Source organism: Amblyraja radiata, chromosome 38 (assembly GCF_010909765.2).
Source record: "Amblyraja radiata isolate CabotCenter1 chromosome 38, sAmbRad1.1.pri, whole genome shotgun sequence".
In the NCBI taxonomy this organism is placed as follows: domain Eukaryota; kingdom Metazoa; phylum Chordata; class Chondrichthyes; order Rajiformes; family Rajidae; genus Amblyraja; species Amblyraja radiata.
In genome coordinates, this window is record NC_045993.1 from 6888389 (window position 1) to 6906979 (window position 18591).

The 18591-nt window shown below is 48.6% G+C and overlaps 1 protein-coding gene and 1 non-coding gene across 2 annotated transcripts in view; one reads left to right on the top strand and one right to left on the bottom strand.

Annotated features, from left to right (window-relative positions):
- Positions 1–7841, top strand: part of LOC116966756 (leukocyte antigen CD37-like) — a 23730-nt gene extending 15889 nt beyond the window's left edge. The window contains exon 9 of the mRNA XM_033013076.1: positions 5850–7841. Within this exon, the coding sequence (XP_032868967.1) occupies positions 5850–5927 (78 nt within the window). The 3' untranslated portion in view covers positions 5928–7841. The remainder of the gene's footprint in view (positions 1–5849) is intronic.
- Positions 7842–18301: 10460 nt separating this feature from the next.
- On the bottom strand, positions 18302–18374 carry trnat-ugu. The gene has a single exon. It is a non-coding gene; the product is annotated as a tRNA-Thr (tRNA).
- Positions 18375–18591: the final 217 nt, after the last annotated feature.

Consider the following 18591-nt stretch of genomic DNA (forward strand, 5'->3'; position numbering starts at 1 on the left):
GCCTCACAGCGCCAGAGACCCGGGTTCGATCCTGACTACGGGTGCTGCCTGCGCGGAGTTTGCACGTTCTCCCCGTGACCTGTGTGGGTTTTCTCCGGGTGCTTCGGTTTCCTCCCACACTCCAGGGACTAATGGAGTTTGTAGGTCTAATTGGCTTGGTGAAATTGTAAATTGCCCCGAGCATGTGTGTGGGATAGCGTTAGTGCGCGGGGATCGCTGGTCGGCGCGGACGCGGTGGGCCGAAGGGCCTGTTTCCGCGCTGTGTCTCCAAGCTGAACTAAGGGAGAGGATAGTGTTCAAAAGGGAACTGCAGATGCTGGAATATCGAAGGTACACAAAATTGCTGGGGAAACTCAGCGGGTGCAGCAGCATCTATGGAGCGAAGGAAATAGGCGACGTTTCGGGACGAAACCCTTCTTCAGACTGATGGGGGGTGGGGGGAGAAAGAAGGAAAAGGGGAGGAGGAGGAGGAGCCCGAGGGCGGGCGGATGGGATGGTGGGAGGAGACAGCTAGAGGGTTAAGGAAGGGGAGGAGACAGCAAGGGCTAGCAAAATTGGGAGAATTCAATGTTAATGCCATACGGACGCAAGGTCCCCAGACGGAATATGGTTAGCACGGACCCAGTGGGCTGAAGGGCCTCTTCCCTCGTTGTGCCTCTAAAACTAAATTAGAGGAGAGTTGGGTGGCAGGAAAGAACGGAGTGGATTACCAGAGTGGGAACAGGAGTAAAGAGGGGGGATCCAAATCCTGCTCCCTTTGACAGCTGCCAGGGTTTGCGTGTGTGTGACGTGTTGGTGTTGCTATGTACTAACCCCATTCTCTTTCATCCGCTTGCATTTTATACCCAGAGATTCCTATCTGGATTATTGGCAAGGTAACCTCTAAGTGTGTGGGTGAAAATTAACATCTGTACGTTGTGTGTGTGTGTATCTATTTATCAAGTCAAGTCAAGTCACATTTATTTATATAGCACATTTAAAAAACAACTCTCGTTGGCCAAAGTGCTTTAAATTTGTTATAAGAATAGTATAAACAAACAAACTACATACATATATACATATAGCCTTCGCTCAGAGGACTTACATAATTGTGTGTGATCACCTGAGTTTTCAGCGGTAGAGTTGCTGCCTCACAGCGCCAGAGATCCGGCTTCCATCCCGACATCCGCTGCTTGTCTGTACGGAGATTGCACCGTCTCCCCGTGACCGCGTGGGTTTTCTCCGGGATCTCCGGTTTCCTCCCACATCCCAAAGGCGTACAGGGTTTGTAGGTTAATTGGCTTTTGTAAAATTGCAGGAGAGGACCAGTGTACACGTGATCACTGGTTAGCACGGACCCAGTGGGCTGAAGGGCCTCTTCCCTCGTTGTGCCTCTAAAACTAAATTAGAGACTCTACGGTACGCTACTCTGCAGGGAACTCAATTAGTAATTTGTCAGAATTCATTGCTGTGTTACTGCTGCTGTTCACATAAGTGATAGGAGCAGAATTCCGCCATTCCGCCCATCAAGTCTACTAGTCCATTCAATCATGGCTGATCTAGCTCTCCCTCCTTGTCCCATTGTCATCCACAATCAGTACCCCGTTCCTGTCTTCTCCCCATATCCCCCGACTACGCTATTTTTAAGAGCTCTATCTAGCTCTCTCTTGAAAGCATCCAGAGAACCTGCCTCCACCGCCCTCCGAGGCAGAGAATTCCACAGACTCACCACTCTCTGTGAGAAAAAGTGTTTCCCCGTCTCCATTCTAAATGGCTTACTCCTTATTCTTAAACTGTGTGTGGCCCCTGGTTCTGGACTCCCCCAACATCGGGAACGTGTTTCCTGCCTCTAGCCTGTCCAAGCCCTTAACAATCTCATATGTTTCAATGAGATGCCCTCTCATCCTTCTAAACTCCAGAGTGTACAAGCCCAGCTGCTCCATTCTCTCAGCATACGACAGTCCCGCCATCCCGGGAATGAACCTTGTAAACCTACGCTGCACTCCCTGAATAGCAAGAATGTCCTTCCTCAAATTAGGGGGACCAGAACTGCACAATGACGGTGCAAACTCCATATAGACAGCATCCGCGGTCAGGACCAAACCCGGGACTCTGGCGCCGTGCAAGGCAGCAGCTCTACCGCTGTGTGTGTGTGTGTGTGTGTGTGTTTGTGCTGCCCCTGTTTTTCGTGGGTATCTGGAGTATGTCCGCTTAAAGCAGACTTTGCATTACTTTTGCTGCCTTTCCCTTCCAGCTGATACTCCTTGTATTGTCGATCACCCTATTCGTGGTGAACTTGCGCTTGAGGTGCGAGTGCCCGATCCCGCCACTTGAGGAGACCTCGACCAGGAGCTCCAGCGTGTCAGGAGAGGGCCTTCAGCCATCGTCAGAGCTGTTAGCCATCCCCTCCATCAAAGCCACAGTGGAGGCAGCGCAGCAGGGAGTGCAGTTAGGGTCAGAGTCAGGCCCGTCACTGAAGGCCTCCGACATCACCTTGCGCTCGGGGGTGCTGCTGTTGAAGTCGCCCACCCAGTCCGTGACCACACTGCGGAATCTGACAACGGGCAGGCAGTCGGGACAGCCGTCTCCGACCGCCAGCATCACCACGCTGGCCTTGGAGAGAGGGGAGCAGGCGGCAAGGCTCTCACCGAGGCAGTCCACTACCACGCTGCTGTCGGTGAGGTCCAGGGAGTGAGCAGAGCCACCTGCCGCACGGCCCAGGGACCCCCCCCTCCCCCCCCGACAATGTGGAGACCCCCCCCCCCACAAAGCTGCCAGTCTATATCCACCTAATAAACCGTTCAGTAGATGCGACCTAGTGGTTTTGTGGGACACGGGGGCGCAGCGCCAGAGGCCCGGGTTCGATCCCGACCACGGGTGCTGTCTGTACGGAGTTTGCATGTTCTCCCCGTGGGGCTACTTCCCAACAGCCATCAGGCTATTAAACCTGGCTCGGACAAAACTCTGATTATTAATAACCCATTTTCTGTTATTTGCACTTTATCAGTTTATTTATTCATTTTGTGTATATGTTTATATAACGGTATATGGACACACTGATCTGTTCTGTAGTAAATGCCTACTATGTTCTGTTGTGCTGAAGCAAAGCAAGAATTGCATTGTCCTATACAGGGACACATGACAATAAACTCACTTGAATCTTGACCTGCGTGGGTTTACTCCGGGATCTCCGGTTTCCTCCCACACTCCAAAGACGCACAGGATTGTGGTTTAATTGGCTTGGTGCGATTGTAACTTGTCCCCAGTGGGTTCAGGATAGAGGGGATCGCTGGTCGATGCAGACTCGATGGGCCAAAGTGCTTGTTTCCGCGCTGTATCTCTGACCTAAACTAAACCCATTGTGTGTGGCTCTCAATAGCCGTGTGTGAAGAGCTGTTTAAAGGGCTGGAAGAGAGTTCAGGGAGTTGTGGCACAAGTGTCAAGATTCAAATGTTTATTGTCATGTGTCCCAGATAGGACAATGAAATTCTTGCTTTGCTTCAGCACAACAGAACATAGTCGGCATGAATACAGAACAGATCAGTGTGTCCATATACCATTCAATATAAGGTACACAAAAAAGCTGGAGAAACTCAGCGGGTGCAGCAGCATCTATGGAGCGAAGGAAATAGGCAACGTTTCGGGCCAAATCCCTTTTCCAGCATCTGCAGTTCCTTCTTAAATACCATTCAATATATATACACACACATAAATAAGCATATAAAGTGCAGCAGGCTAATTAAAGTTCAGATTTTTGTTTGAGTTGAGTTTAATAGTCTGATGGCTGTGGGGAAGCAGCTATTCCTGAACCTGGATGTTGCAGATTTCAGGCTCCTGTACCTTCTACCTGAAGGCAGCGGGGAGATGAGTGTGTGGACAGGATGGTGTGGGCCCTTGATGATGCTGCCAGCCTTTTTGAGGCAGCGACTGCGATAGATCTCCTCGATGATAGGGAGGTCAGAGCCGATGATGGACTGGGCAGTGTTTACTACTTTTTGCAGCGTGTCAGGGGGTTCTGGGGAGAAGGCAGGAGAATGGGGTTAGGAAGGAGAGATTGATCAACCATGATTGAATTGCGGAGTTGACTTGATGGGCCGAATGTCCTAATTCTGCTCCTATCACTTATGACCTTAAGTGATAGTGAACACATGTTATTGTGGCCTTCTCTCAATGTGGAAACAGTATACATCTGTGTTACTGCATCTGTCCACAGTGCTATCCTGTCTTTCAGTTCACGCTGAGCTCTGTTGTATCTGTATTAGGTGCCCTGTTGCTGTTATTTAGCAAAGAACAACAAACACAAACAGCTGGAGTAACTCAGCAGGTCAGGCAGCATCTCTGGAGACCAGGGATAGGTGATGTTTCGGGTCGAGACCCTTCTTCAGACCCGTCCAAACGTCACCCATTCCTCCTCTCCAGAGATGCTGCCTGGCCCGCTGAGTTACTCCAGCAGTTTCTATTTGTCTGTTTTCAGTGTAAACCAACATCTTTCCCACACATAGAACAGTGCAGCACAGGAGCAGGCCCTTCGGCCCACAATGTCGCTGCTGTACATGACGCCAAGTCAAACCAATCTCATCTGTGTGTGATCTCATACATTCTCCCCGTGGCCTGCGCGGGTTTTCTCCGAGATCTTCGGTTTCCTCCCACATTCCATAAGACATACAGGTTTGTAGGTTAATTGCCTTGGTATAAATGTACAAATTGTCCCCAGTGTGTGTTGGATCGTGTTAATGTGCAGGGTTCGCTGGTCGGCACGGACCCGGTGGGCCGAAGGGCCTAAACTAATCTAAAACACCTGTCCAAATTTATTTTAGATGTTGTTATAGTAACTGCCTCATCTACCTACTTTGGCAGTCTGTTCCATATACCCTCTCCTCTGTGAAAAAGGTTACCCCTCAGGTTCTTTTGTCTTTAGATTCAAGATTCAAGCGAGTTCTTTTGTCATGTGCCCCAGATAGGACAATGACATTCTTGCTTTGCTTCAGCACAACAGAATATAGTAGGCATGAATAAATACAGAACAGAACAGATCAGAGTGACCATATACCATTGAATATATATATATATACACACTTAAATAAACAGATAAAATGCAATGGGCTATTAATGATCAGAGTTTTGTTTGAGTTGAGTTTAATAGCCTGATGGCTGTGGGGAAGCAGCTATTCCTGAACCTGGTTGTTGCAGAGTTCAGGCTCCTGTACCTTCTACCCGAAGGCAGCGGAGAGATGAGTGTGTGGCCAGGATGGTGTGGGTCCTTGATGATGCTGCCAGCCTTTTTGAGGCAGCGACTGCGATAGATCCCCTCGATGGAAGGGAGGTCAGAGCCGATGATGGACTGGGCAGTGTTTAAATATTGTTGCTGACTCTTCTACTTAATAGCCCAAACAATGTTGCCAACAATACCTGGTGCCTGCTTTACCTGTGTTGCCCCCTTCAGTGACCCCCAGGATCCCTCCGTACACCAATGCTGTTGAGAGTCTTGCTATGTAACGTTTTTATTTTTTTATTTTATTTTTTTTAATTAGAATAATATGGTACCATAGGCACCTAGTATATAGTGGCATGTTGCAATTCATGTACAGCTTCTTATTATTTTTATTTTAACAATAGAAAGGAGACAGAAAAAGAATAGAAAAGAAATAGAGAAGTGTGTGATATCAGAAAGTGAGAAAAGGAAAAAGAAAGAAAATGAAGAAAAGAGGTAGAAAGCAGAAGAATAAAGGAGAGATAGCTATTTGTTATTCTTGGCCACCATTCCCCCAGTCCTGAAACGGATCGTTTCTACGTTTGTATTGCACCATATGCTTCCAAGAAGTCGACGATATGTAATGTTAAGTTCACATTCTCTCTCCCTTTTCCGGCAGCTCCTTGGGATGTCCCTATCGATGTTATTGTGTAGGAACATCGACCCAGACTACGACAAACTCATCCGCTTTCAGTAAACTGGAGAGCCCAAGGGCTGGTGTGGATGGGGTTGAAAAACCAGCGAGTTTATTTTTCTTTTTTTTAATGTCTTCCTGCCATAATTTTACTTCTAGTCCACGTTTTAAATCCCTCTCCATGGATTTGACTGCGATCTACGGGTTCTGATGCTGTACCATCTGATGAGCAGGACGGGCGCGCCCACTGTCAACCTTAATCCAACCTATTTCACAGAGTAATTCAACAGTCGATTCAATCCACGGGGCCCTGGCATTCCCTGGATTTTAGCCGGGAGTGGACTCGGCCCGATGTATGTATACTGGGCAGTGGTGAAATATTCCATATTGGAAACCAGAAGAAGTTGTGAAAGGTGAAGAACTCCCGTTCTTAGAATCCCGTCCCATGCTGGACATCGGACGGCGTCTTGGATGTGGTTTGGTTTCCCTTGGCACTTAGAACATGGAACAGGACAGCACAGGAGCAGGCCCTTCGGCCCACAACATCCGTGCCGAACATTATCTGTGTAGGAAGGAACTGCAGATGCTGGTTTAAACACAAGATAGACACAAAACGCCGGAGTAACTCAGCGGGGCAAGGCAGCATCTCTGGAGCGAAGGGATGGGTGATGTTTCGGGTCAAGACCATTCTTCAGACTCTCATCTGCCTGCTCATAATCCACAACCCTCCATTCTCTGTGTAGGAAGGGTCTCGACCCGAAACGTCACCCATTCCTGTGGGAGGGGGCATGCCATGGGAGGGGCCAGGGGGTGGGAGGGGCCATGGTATGGGAGGGGCTTCGCTGTGGGAGGGCCATGTTGTGGGAGGAGTCCCGCTGTGGGAGGGACCATGAAGTGGGAGGGGCCATGCTGTGGGAGGGACCATGCTGTGGGAGGAGTCACATGGTGGGCGGGACCATGAAGTGGGAGGAGTCACCCGGTGGGAGGGTCCACGAAGTGGGAGGGGCATGCTATGGGAGGAACCATGCTGTGGGAGGGGCCACACTGTGGGTGGGGCCGCACTGCAGATTTGTGAGGGTTATTAGAGGTTTAGTAATTATGATGAGATTCTGCACCTCAAAATTCCCATGTGAATGTTTAAAGAAGAGACGGGAAAGTTCCCCACTAACTAGCTCACACTAGTACTTGCGGCTAATAATTTATTAACTTTGTGTGGAATCCCGTGAAATAAAGTGACTTGAAATGCAGTCCATGACCTGTGAAAATAACTCCTTCCCTTGACTGTAATCGTCACGACAGTGGCACTGATGCATGGGATGCCCAGTAAATCCTGTGACAAATACCTTATATCTGCTGTCTAAATTAGTGCTGTACCTGCCTCTGATGGCCCCTGTGGTCAACTCCCATCTGATATGAAGGAGAGGGAGTGATTAAGGGTTCACTGCTCAATACAGTGAATGCAATAAAAACATCTACCACCAAGTACAGTGTCGTCTCATTCTCAAGTCAATCACTTTGTGATAATTTCTTATCTCTCCTGAATTCTGATTGTGAATTCTGATTCTGAATAATTCTGAGGTCTTTTGAATGCCGTAGCAATGTGGACTCTGTGAGAATTTCTGATCTATTCTGACTTCTGACCCTTGATTCTGATTCTGAATTCTGAATTCTGATTCTGAATTCTGACCCTGAATTCTGAATTCTGGATTCTGACCCTGAATTCTGATTCTGAATTCTGACCCTGAATTCTGATTCTGGATTCTGATTCTGAATTCTGACCCTGAATTCTGAATTCTGACGCTGAATAATTCCTTGTCTATTGAATGCTGTAGTGGCGCGGCATACCTTGTGATCATTTCTGATCTATTTTTACTATGTTGGATGACCTAGAAGCTCTATCAGTATTATGGTATATAAGTTCCAGGACATGTTCATGTCTGATTCATATCTTCAATAAAAGTTTAATGGTTACATCAATGCTTGCTGTTTGCTTTTATTTTTGAGCAGAGGCGTTTGGGTTCAAGGTTTCAAGGTCCGTTTATTGTCACATGCGCCATAAGGTACGCAGTGAAATTCGAATTACCATACAGCCATACTGGGGAAAAAAGCAACAACTACATAAAAGTTAACATAAACATTCACCGGAGTGGTGAATCCCCCCGTTCCTCACCGTGATGGAAAGCAATAAAGTCCAATCATCTTCCTCTTTATTCTCCCGCGGTCGGGGCATCGAAGCTCCCGCAGCCGGCGGTCGAAGCCCCAGTGTCGGGGCGGTCGAAATTCCCGCGTTGTGGCGGTCGAAGCTTGGAGGCGGCTTGGAGCTCCCCGAAGTCGGCCTCTAACCAGAGACCGCGGTTTCCGTGATGCTAAAGTCCCACAGGCTCCCACGGTCGGAGTCCCTCAGACGACCCCCCGACAGGGATCACGGGCTCTGCAACGTTAAAGTCCCACGATAGAGCTCCCGGTCGATCTCCAGCAAAGGCCGACAACTCCTCGATGTTAGGCCGAAGCGCGGACGGAGATACGATACGGAAAAAATCGCAACCCGTCGAGGTAAATAATAGAAAAAGTTTCCCCCAACTGTCCCCCCCCCTTCCACCCCCACACAAAACAAGCGAAAGTTCACGAAAAAACATATATTTAACACATACAAAACTGACACAAAGACTTAAAAGGACAGACAGACTGTTGACGAGGCAGCCATTGCTGGCGCCACCTGGTGTCATAACTAGAATTTGTCATCGTAAAAACACACGCAGGTGGGACTAGTGTCGATAGGACATCTTGGTTGGCATGGACTCGGTGGGCCGAAGGGCCTGTTTCCATGCTGAACCTAAACTAAACGTACCCAGGTACAGTGAAATTCTTTTTTTTGCATATAATTCAGTAAAATCTCATTATACGTTGGCGCAATCAGACTGATGTACATGAGTGGGGGGCACGGTGGCGCAGCGGTAGAGTTGCTGCCTCACAGCGCCAGAGACCCGGGTTCCATCCTGACTACAGGGAATAACAGTACGGAGTTTGTACCTTCTCCCCGTGACCTGCGTGGGTTTTCTCCGGGATCTCCGGTTTCCTCCCACACTCCAAAGACGTGCAGGTTTGAAGGTTAATTAGGCTTGGTATAATTGTAAATTGTTCCCAGTGTGTGTAGGATAGTGTTAGTGTGCAGGGATCGCTGGTTGGCGCGGACTTGGTGGGCCGAATGGCCTGTTTCCACGCTATATCTCTAAACTATATGGTCAGGTCGGGGGGGGGGGGGCCACGGGTACCATGTAATCCCGTGCTACGTGCTTCATGGTCGGATAGTCGGCGACTAAACGGTCTATCCCACCTGGTTTGCCAGGTGAGGAGGGGGCTGTGGACCCCCAGCAGGACCAAAAACAAGACCTGTCAAAGGGCGGATGAGCTTCTAGCGAGCCAACGGCCATCCACACACTTCAGTAGAAGTTGCGATCACCGACGTACATGGCATTGTAAGGAATGATGATAAAGCGCGCGCGCACACACACACACACACACACACACACACACACACACACACACACACACACACACACACACACACACACACACACACACACACACACACACACACACACACACACCAACATCCTATACTTCCAGCGGCAGAAGTCCGCAGGAACTGGAGGACGGAGACGTGTGGTACGTCCGTCACCGTTCCCGATGGAAACCAGCACCACTGTGTCGCTGATGTTTCCATTGATGATGAGTGAATCTCTAAACTAGACTAAACATGTCCCTAGGTACAGTGAAAGTGATCATATTGAATGGCGGTGCTGGCTCGAAGGGCCGAATGGCCTACTCCTGCACCTATTGTCTATTGTCTATTGAAAGTCTTTTTTTTTGCGTAAGTAAAATATTATACAGAGGCACAATCGTACAATATGTACAAGATTGTAAGGATAGTGTATATATGCATCCACATTTCAGCAACTGTTTTGTGTGTTATACTCCTGATTTAGTACGCATAATACAATCTAATAATTAGATGAACGGGGGGCTGGAGTTGATTAAGGAATGATCTCTTTATTCCTTGAGTATGAGGATTGGCCACCATTTTTTTAACGGGAGGATTATTTAGCGGCAGACACTGTCAGTGAAGCATGGAGCAGCTGCCGTGACCATATGAAGAGGCAACGCACTTTGTTCTGAGTGGCTCTGGGTGGCGATGACTCGCCTCCAGTTTACCCGAGTCGCAGAGCCGCTGACGAGATGACAAAGTGTCGGAGAGAGAATCACAGCCTTTGAAATGTATGAGCGGGCATTGAGAGGCCTCGGGCCCCAGGTGGATGCAGCCAGCTCAAGAGGCCCGCTGGTAACCGAGTGGACTATTCAGCTCATTCGGCGCACCTGCGGCTCCACTCAGATGCACAGCCTTGTGTCACACATCTCCTCAACAAGGGCTGTCTTTGAAGCCACATCGAGATGCAACGGAAGGCTTTAACCATTCATGTGCCGTGCTCAGAAAGTTCCCGCAGTCATGGTTGTTCCTCTTCTTATCGAGTCCACACACAAGATTAGACGTTGTCCAGCCAGGGATGAACACACTTCTCAGCAAAGATCCTATAGCGGAGCAAGATAGACCACTCCTGCTAAATGCAATGGGCTGACGTGTAGTACGCAACGGAGCGGAACGTGGGCCTTTTTTTCATCCATTTCAGTAACCGGACCCGACCCGACCCGCAGTGTAATCAACGTTGCGAGGGAACAGTTTGTGTTAATAAATTATAATTCTGAAAATGAGGAGAAGATTTTTACCAAATAACTTTTATTTTTACAAGGATGTTTCCGTAACCGGCTTCCGTCTCCGCACTAGTATCTTTGCTCCGCTACGGGATCTTTGGTGCGGAGACGGGAGCCGGTTACAGAAATGTGGCCGAAAATTACCCATGAATCTGCCCATGATCGTACTACATCCTTTTCGTCGAGTGGACCATCGTGCTCGCGATAGGATCTTTGCTTCTCGGCATCTGCATACAATGGTGTCTGTCTTGTTGCATCTTGTGCGTGGTGGTGGAAAGATTGGTGGAAACAAGGCCGCAACGTGAACGCTCTTTCCTTGATCCCAGTATCACGGTGGGACAGCACATCCATTTATTTGTTTAGACCACAGATAGACACAAAATGCTGGAGTAACTCAGCGGGTCAGGCAGCATCTCTGGCGAAAAGGAATAGGTGGCGTTTCGGGTCGGGACCCTTCATCAGATCCGAAACATCATCTGTTCCCTGTCTTCAGAGATGCTGCCTGATCCGCTGAGTTACTCCAGCACTTTGTGCCTATCTTTGGGGTAAACCAACATCTGCAGTTCCTATTTACACAGTAATCTGTTTAGTTTACTTCAGTGATACAGCATCGAAGTCCTTTGGCCCACCGAGTCCATGCCGACCAACAATCACCCTACACCCACTAGTTCTATTCTACACATGAGGGACAATTTTACAGAAGCCAATTAACCTACAAACCTGTTCAAGAAGGAACTGCAGATGCTGGAAAATCGAAGGTACACAAAAAAGCTGGAGAAACTCAGCGGGTGCAGCAGCATCTATGGAGCGAAGGAAATAGGCAACGTTTCGGGCCGAAACGTTGCCTATTTCCTTCGCTCCATAGATGCTGCTGCACCCGCTGAGTTTCTCCAGCTTTTTTGTGAACCTACAAACCTGCACGTCTTCGGAGTGTGGGAGGAAACCAGAGCACCCGGAGAAAACCCACGCGGTCACAGGGAGAACGTGCAAACTCCGTACAGACAGCACCTGTAGTCAGGATCGAAACTGGGCTGCTTCTGCTCCGCTTCTCTAAACTAAACTAAATTAGTTCTTGTTTCCCCTTGATGGAAAATTCATGTATCTGTTACCTTATGTATTCTATCTGTGTCTGTACATGATCGCTTACCGAAACTGCCTAGGGCGCAAGTAATCAACAGGTCTCGGTCGAGTGATTACTCCTAATCACATAGCTGGCAGAACGGCTAATCTTGCTCCTGCGATTCCTTTCAATACTGAGTTTACTTATCAGTTGCCATTGTCTCAACGCTTTTTGGATTCAATCAATGTATCAATTTTTCCTTCGCTCCATAGATGCTGCTGCACCCGCTGAGTTTCCCCAGCAATTTTGTGTACCTTCTAATGTATCAAAGAGATGTGTTTCAGCAATAGCACAGGAGGACTCACACAGACTCTTGTGCTCTGTGTGACTCTCTCTCTCTCACAATAAAGATCGTGCAGTTGTACCTCTGTTTTGGTAACAGTCGTTTGTTGGAAAATTTCTAACACCCCTCTTGGTTTCTTTTCTAATTCTATTTCAGCCCGAGTGTCTTGTTTTTATCACAGCTCTCCTTTGTTTAGAGTGTTAAGTGTGAGTTGTGTCTAAATGGTTGTTCCTGGTTTGTCTGAGTCTATGTGTCGGTGTTGGTGCCGTGTTGAAGATTTCTCATTGTACCTGTACCTCACTGTGCTCGACTACACGGTGATAAACCTTCAGTCAGAGGGTGGCGAATCTGTGGAACTCATTGCCACAGACGGCCGTGGAGGCCAAGTCAGTGGATATTTTTGAATGATAGGTGTCTGGTCTGAGGAAGGGTCTCAACCCGAAACGTCCTCACCCATTCCTTCTCTCCAGAGATGCTGCCTGTCCAGCTGAGCTACTCCAGTATTTTGTGTCTATCTTCAGATATTTTTACGGCAGATATAGATAGATTCTTGATTAGTACGGGTGTCGGGGGTTATGGGGAGAAGGCAGGAGAATGGGGTTGGTGCATGCAACATGCACCATGCATCACACATCATGCACCATGCATCACACAACATGCATCATGCAACATGCATCACACAACATGCATCACATAACATGCATCATGCAACATGCAACATGCATCACACAACATGCAACATGCATCACATAACATGCATCATGCATCACACAACATGCATCACACAACATGCAACATGCAACATGCATCACACAACATGCATCACACAACATGCATCAAATCTTTTGCATTTGATATAGTACTACCTTTTGTTAGAATTCAGCGCAATAAAAGATAGTACATTCGCAGGTTCATAAGTGATAGGAGCATTCAGCCCATCAAGTCTACTCCACAATTCAATCATGGTTTATCTATCTCTCCCTCTCAACCCCATTCTCCTGCCTTCTCCCCATAACCCCTGACACCCGTACTAATCAAGAACCTGTCAATCTCCACTTAAAAAATACCCAATGACTTGGTAATGTGATTTCTAGACAATCGCTTCTATTAATTGATGAATTTTTAAAAACAAATATATTTTTCATCTGAATATTTCAATGGAATTCATTCAAGGCTGTGGAGGCCAAGTCAATGGATTTTTTAAGGCAGAGATAGATAGGTTCTTGATTAGTACGGGTGTTAGGGGTTATGGGAGAAGGCAGGAGAATGGGGTTAGGAGGGAGAGATAGATCACCCGTGATTGAATGGTGGATTAGACTCGATGGGCTGAATGGTTTAATTCTGCTCTTAAAACCTATGAACTTATGAATAACGTGAACTTGAAGTCTTCTTCTACTTCTTCTTCCGTGTGGCGTGCACAGCCTAAAGCTGTTGGACAACTTGTTCTATTTTGTGCACATCTAGTTGATTGCATTCGTCGAAACAGGGAGGAGTGCGTGAAGGTTGCAATCTTCCACCCCAACTGGAACTCGAGAACCAGTGTCCTTCATTAAGATGAAAAGACATTTGTACAAGTACGTGGATAGGAAAGAGAGGAGGATTCCTAGACTCAAAAAGCTGGAGTAACTCAGCGGGTAACTCAGCGGGCCAGACAGCATCCCTGGAGAGAAGGAATAGGTGACGTTTCATGTCGAGACCCTTCTTTGGACTGAGAGTCAGGGGAAAGCGGTGCTGGCTCGAAGGGCCGAATGGCCTCCGACCTGCACCTATTTTCGAAAGGGAAACGAGAGGAATAGATGGTGATGTAGAACAAATGATTGAAAGACGTGCAATTAAACGATGATGAAGGAAACAGGCCGTTTTAAAACCAGCATCTGCCGTTCCTTCCTACACACAGAGGGGGATTGGTGGGGTGTGGAAGGGCTGAGACTATTTGCATCGTCAGTGCTGAGGGAGCCGCCTCTGATGGTGTTGTCTCCACCCCCTGAGAGATCTCTCAATAAATACTGCTGCACCAGCCCAAGACCAGCGAGCAATCTGAATCGTAGTGGAGGAATCAAGCCCATTGTCCAAGACCCACGGCATCTTCAGCTCACAAAGGTAAAGCCAGTTTGTCCTCTTCCCCATTGCCGCCTCTAACTGTAACAGGGAGATCTTCACACAAGGTCCTTCTAAAGGCCAACTCAAGCCCTCGGTTGATGTGAACCTCGTTACTTGTCAGGTTGGGGAAACAAGGAACTCAGCGGGACAGGCAGCATCTCTGGAGAGAAGGAATGGGTGACGTTTCGGGTCGAGACTGATGTCAGGGGAGGGGGAGATGTACAGGTAGATAGGGAAGTGTAAGGTGTGAAAATAGGACAAAGGGAATGGAGATCAAAGGAAAATGGAGAATAGACCATTGTTAGCTGGGAGAAAGTAACAACAAAACAAACAGAAATTCAATAGACAACAGGTGCAGGAGGAGGACATTCGGCACTTCGAGCCAGCACCGCCATTCAATGCGATAAAATGCAGTCGGAGACAGCAAGACTGGTAGGAGAACAGGGAAGGGGGGGGGATGGAGAGGGAAAGCAAGGGTTACTTGAAGTTAAGAGTAGTCAATGTTCATACCTCCGTGGTGTAAGCTGCTCAAGCGAAACAGGAACTGAAGATGCTGGTTAACAGAAAAAAGAGACAAAGTGCTGGAGTAACTCAGTGGCTCAGGCAGCATCTCAGTCCGAGGAAGGGTCCCGACCCAAAACCTTGAGGTAGATAGTAGTTCAGGACTGCCCCCCTGTTTGTGGTCTGCCCCCCTGTTTGTGGTTTGTGCCCCACTGCTATCTGGAGAAGGGTCTCGACCTGAAACGTCACCCACTCCTTCTCTCCAGAGGTGCTGCCTGTCCCGTCGAGTTCCTCCAGCATTTTGTGTCTATCCTCGTTGTGAACCAGCGTCTGCAGTTCCTTCCTACACATTTCCATCTGCTATCTACCTCATGGGTGACCGTCAGGCTACACCCCAGCGGGACTTCTCCAATTTCAGGTAGTCCCTGCTTTCTCCCTCTTTCCCCTCCCCTTCCCAGCTCCCGCACAGCCCACTGTCTCCGCATCTTCCTTTCTTCTTCCCGCCCCCCCCACCCCCACGTCAGTCTGAGGAAGGGTCTCGACCTGAAACGTCACCTATTCCTTCACTCCATAGATGCTGCCTCACCCGCTGAGTTTCTCCAACATTTTGTCTACCTTCGATCTGCAGTTCCTTCTTAAAACACTCAGACTATCCTTAATTGGACTTTGCTGGCTTGACCTTGCACTAAACGTTATTCCCTACGGTGGGCGGCGCGACTCTCGTCAGCAGCGGCCTCTGCAGTCCGTCTGTGTTTTTTTATTTTTTGTCTCGTTTTTATGTAGTTTTTGTTATTTTTTTTGTTGGGGTATGTGTGTGGGGGGGTGGGGGTGGTGTGGGGGGGAGGGGGTAACTTTAAAATCTTTCCCTGCACGGGAGACCTGACCTTTTCTTTGTCGGGTCTCCGTTGTCGTTGGGGCTGCAACGTGGAGCGGCCTCCAACAGGAACGACCTGGGGCTCCAGTTGCGGAGCTGCCGACTACTCACCGTCGCGGAGCTGGCCGAGTCCGGAGCGGGTGGAGCTGTGGTGGACGCTGCTGCCACCCGACCTCCGGAGCTTCGGAGGCTGCAACTGCAGGTTTGGCGGACGGCGGCACCGGGAGCCCGCGGGTCCCTGCTGGGTGACCGCTTTTCGGGGCTTCCGCAACGGCGACTTCTCCCGCCCGAGTTGCGGGGTTGAAGAGCACCTGAGCGGGGCCTTACAGCATCGCCCCGCGCGGCTTGGAATGGCCGTGGGACTCTGCGAGCGCACGCCGGGGGCTCTAACACCAAGACCCGGTGCGTGGCCTTGCATCACCCGGCGTGGCTTTAATGGCCGCGGGACAATCGCCATCGCCAGCCGGGGGCTTTGACTTTGACTCTGACATCGGGGGGGGAGAGTGCAGTGGAGAAATACGTTTTTTTTGCCTTCCATCACAACGATGTGATGGATGTTTGTGTAAACTGTGTTGTGTCTCGGGTCTATTTGTTTGTAATGTATGGCTGCAGAAACGACATTTCGTTTGGACCTCAAGGGGTCCAAATGACAATAAATTGTATTGTATTGTATACCTCTACACGCTGTAAATGACTCGATTACAATCACGTATTGTCTCTCCCGCTGACTTGGTTAGCGCGCAACAGAAGCTTTTCACTGTACCTCGGTACACGTGACAATAAACTGAACTCAACTCAACTAAACAAAACTGCGGTCTGTGTTTGCATTCCAAGGGTTGGTGCCATGAAGCTGCAGACACTGTGGTTGATGGGAATCCTGGTCGGAACATTTGGAGTTTGCACAGGTGACCGGTCGGACGGGAATATTCAGTCGGACACTCAGTGTGGGGGGGGGGGGGGGGGGCAGAGAGAAGGCAGGGTTTAAGTGGAAACTGGCACAAAATGCTGGAGTAACCCAGCGGGTCATAATGTCACAAGGAATGGGAGTAGAATTAGGCCGTTCGGCCCATCAAGTCTACTCCGCCATTCAATCATTCAGTATGTCTCCCTCCTAACCCCATTCTCCTGCCTTCTCCCCATAACTCCCGACACCCGTACTAATCGAGAATCTATCTATCTCTGCCTTAAAAGCAGGTATACAAAATCATGAGAGGAATAGATGCACAGAGTCTCATCCCCAGAGTAGGGGAATCGAGGACCAGAGGACATAGGTTCAAGGTGAAGGGGAAAAGATTTAACAGGAATCTGAGGGGTAACTTTTTCACACAAAGGGTGGTGGGTGGATGGAGCGAGCTGCCAGAGGAGGTAGTTGAGGCTGGGACTATCACATCGTTTAAGAAACAGTTAGACAGGTACATGGATAGGACAAGTGTGGAGGGATATGGACCAAGTGCAGGCAGTTGGGACTAGTGTATGGGACATGTTGGGCCCAGTGTGGGAACAGTGAGCCAGTGTGGATGCAGTGTGTCGAGGGTGTGTGAGCAGATGGGGGGATGGGAGTTGTCATTCGGTAACGGGCACTCTCCCCGTCTCTGTGTAAATCACTGCCGCTCCCCTCGTGCGCAGTGTCAACTCTCTGGGCAACTGGGTAGTCCACCATGGCCATCTCTGGGAAACTGGATGGCCATGCTGAGAAACTCCGTGGAGGGAATGAAGAGGTGGCGATTTGGGTCAGACCCTTCTTCAACTCATTGCGAAAGGGAGAATGATTTTTGTTGCGATTTTTTTCAGCGCTCGACCTGATGAAACACGCAGATGACGAGGAAATATTTTGAACATTTTGAGCATAGGAGCAGGGAGGTTCTACTGCAGTTGTACAGGGTCTTGGTGAGACCACACCTGGAGTATTGCGTACAGTTTTGGTCTCCTAATCTGAGGAAAGACATTCTTGCCATAGAGGGAGTACAGAGAAGGTTCACCAGACTGATTCCTGGGATGTCAGGACTTTCATATGAAGAAAGACTGGATAGACTTGGCTTGTACTCGCTAGAATTTAGAAGATTGAGGGGGGATCTTATAGAAACGTACAAAATTCTTAAGGGGTTGGACAGGCTAGATGCAGGAAGATTGTTCCCGATGTTGGGGAAGTCCAGAACTAGGGGTCACAGTTTAAGGATAAGGGGGAAATCTTTTAGGACCGAGATGAGAAAATCATTTTTTACACAGAGAGTGGTGAATCTGCGGAATTCTCTGCCACAGAAGGTAGTTGAGGCCAGTTCATTGGCTATATTTAAGAGGGAGTTAGATGTGGCCCTTGTGGCTAAAGGGATCAGGGGGTATGGAGAGAAGGCAGGGATGGGATACTGAGTTGGATGATCAGCCATGATCATATCGAATGGCGGTGCAGGCTCGAAGGGCCGAATGGCCTACTCCTGCACCTATTTTCTATGTTTCTAACATTCCAAAATCCAGATTTACTAAATCCAGAAAATTCAAAATCCAGAAAAATCCAAAATCAAGATTTAGAACATTCCAAAATCCAGTCATTAAATGAGTCACCCTGAGTCACCCCGTGTTACCCCGCAACAACATCTTTTCAGGTAGTCGCCGAAAATGTGGCCCAAGTGGGACAGGCCCTTGAGGCATACACAAAAGGAGATAGAGAGGAACGAGGGAATGGCAAAGGGGTGGAGTGAAGGTATACAGATACACACACCCTTGCCTTGGTGTCTCAAAAGTCACCAATTGATTAGTCCCCAACATAATGGAACAGATCCAGGCAGAAAAGATTCAGGCTCCAGTGAGATTTGAACTCACGACCCCTGGTTTACAAGACCAGTGCTCTAACCCCTGAGCTATGGAGCCACTCTTAAAGAAGGATACCAAACAGAAAAGTTGTCAGTTCATTTCCTCCATAGATACTGCCTGACGCACTTTGCACCTAGTGTAAGCAACCAGTTTCAATGAGCCTGCTCGACTGGTTCCAGGGTGCAGGTTATTTACTCTGCTATGGCACGATAGTTGTGACATTTCATAGTGTAGAAAATTATGTTATTAGTTTCATTTAAGATGGACACAAAAC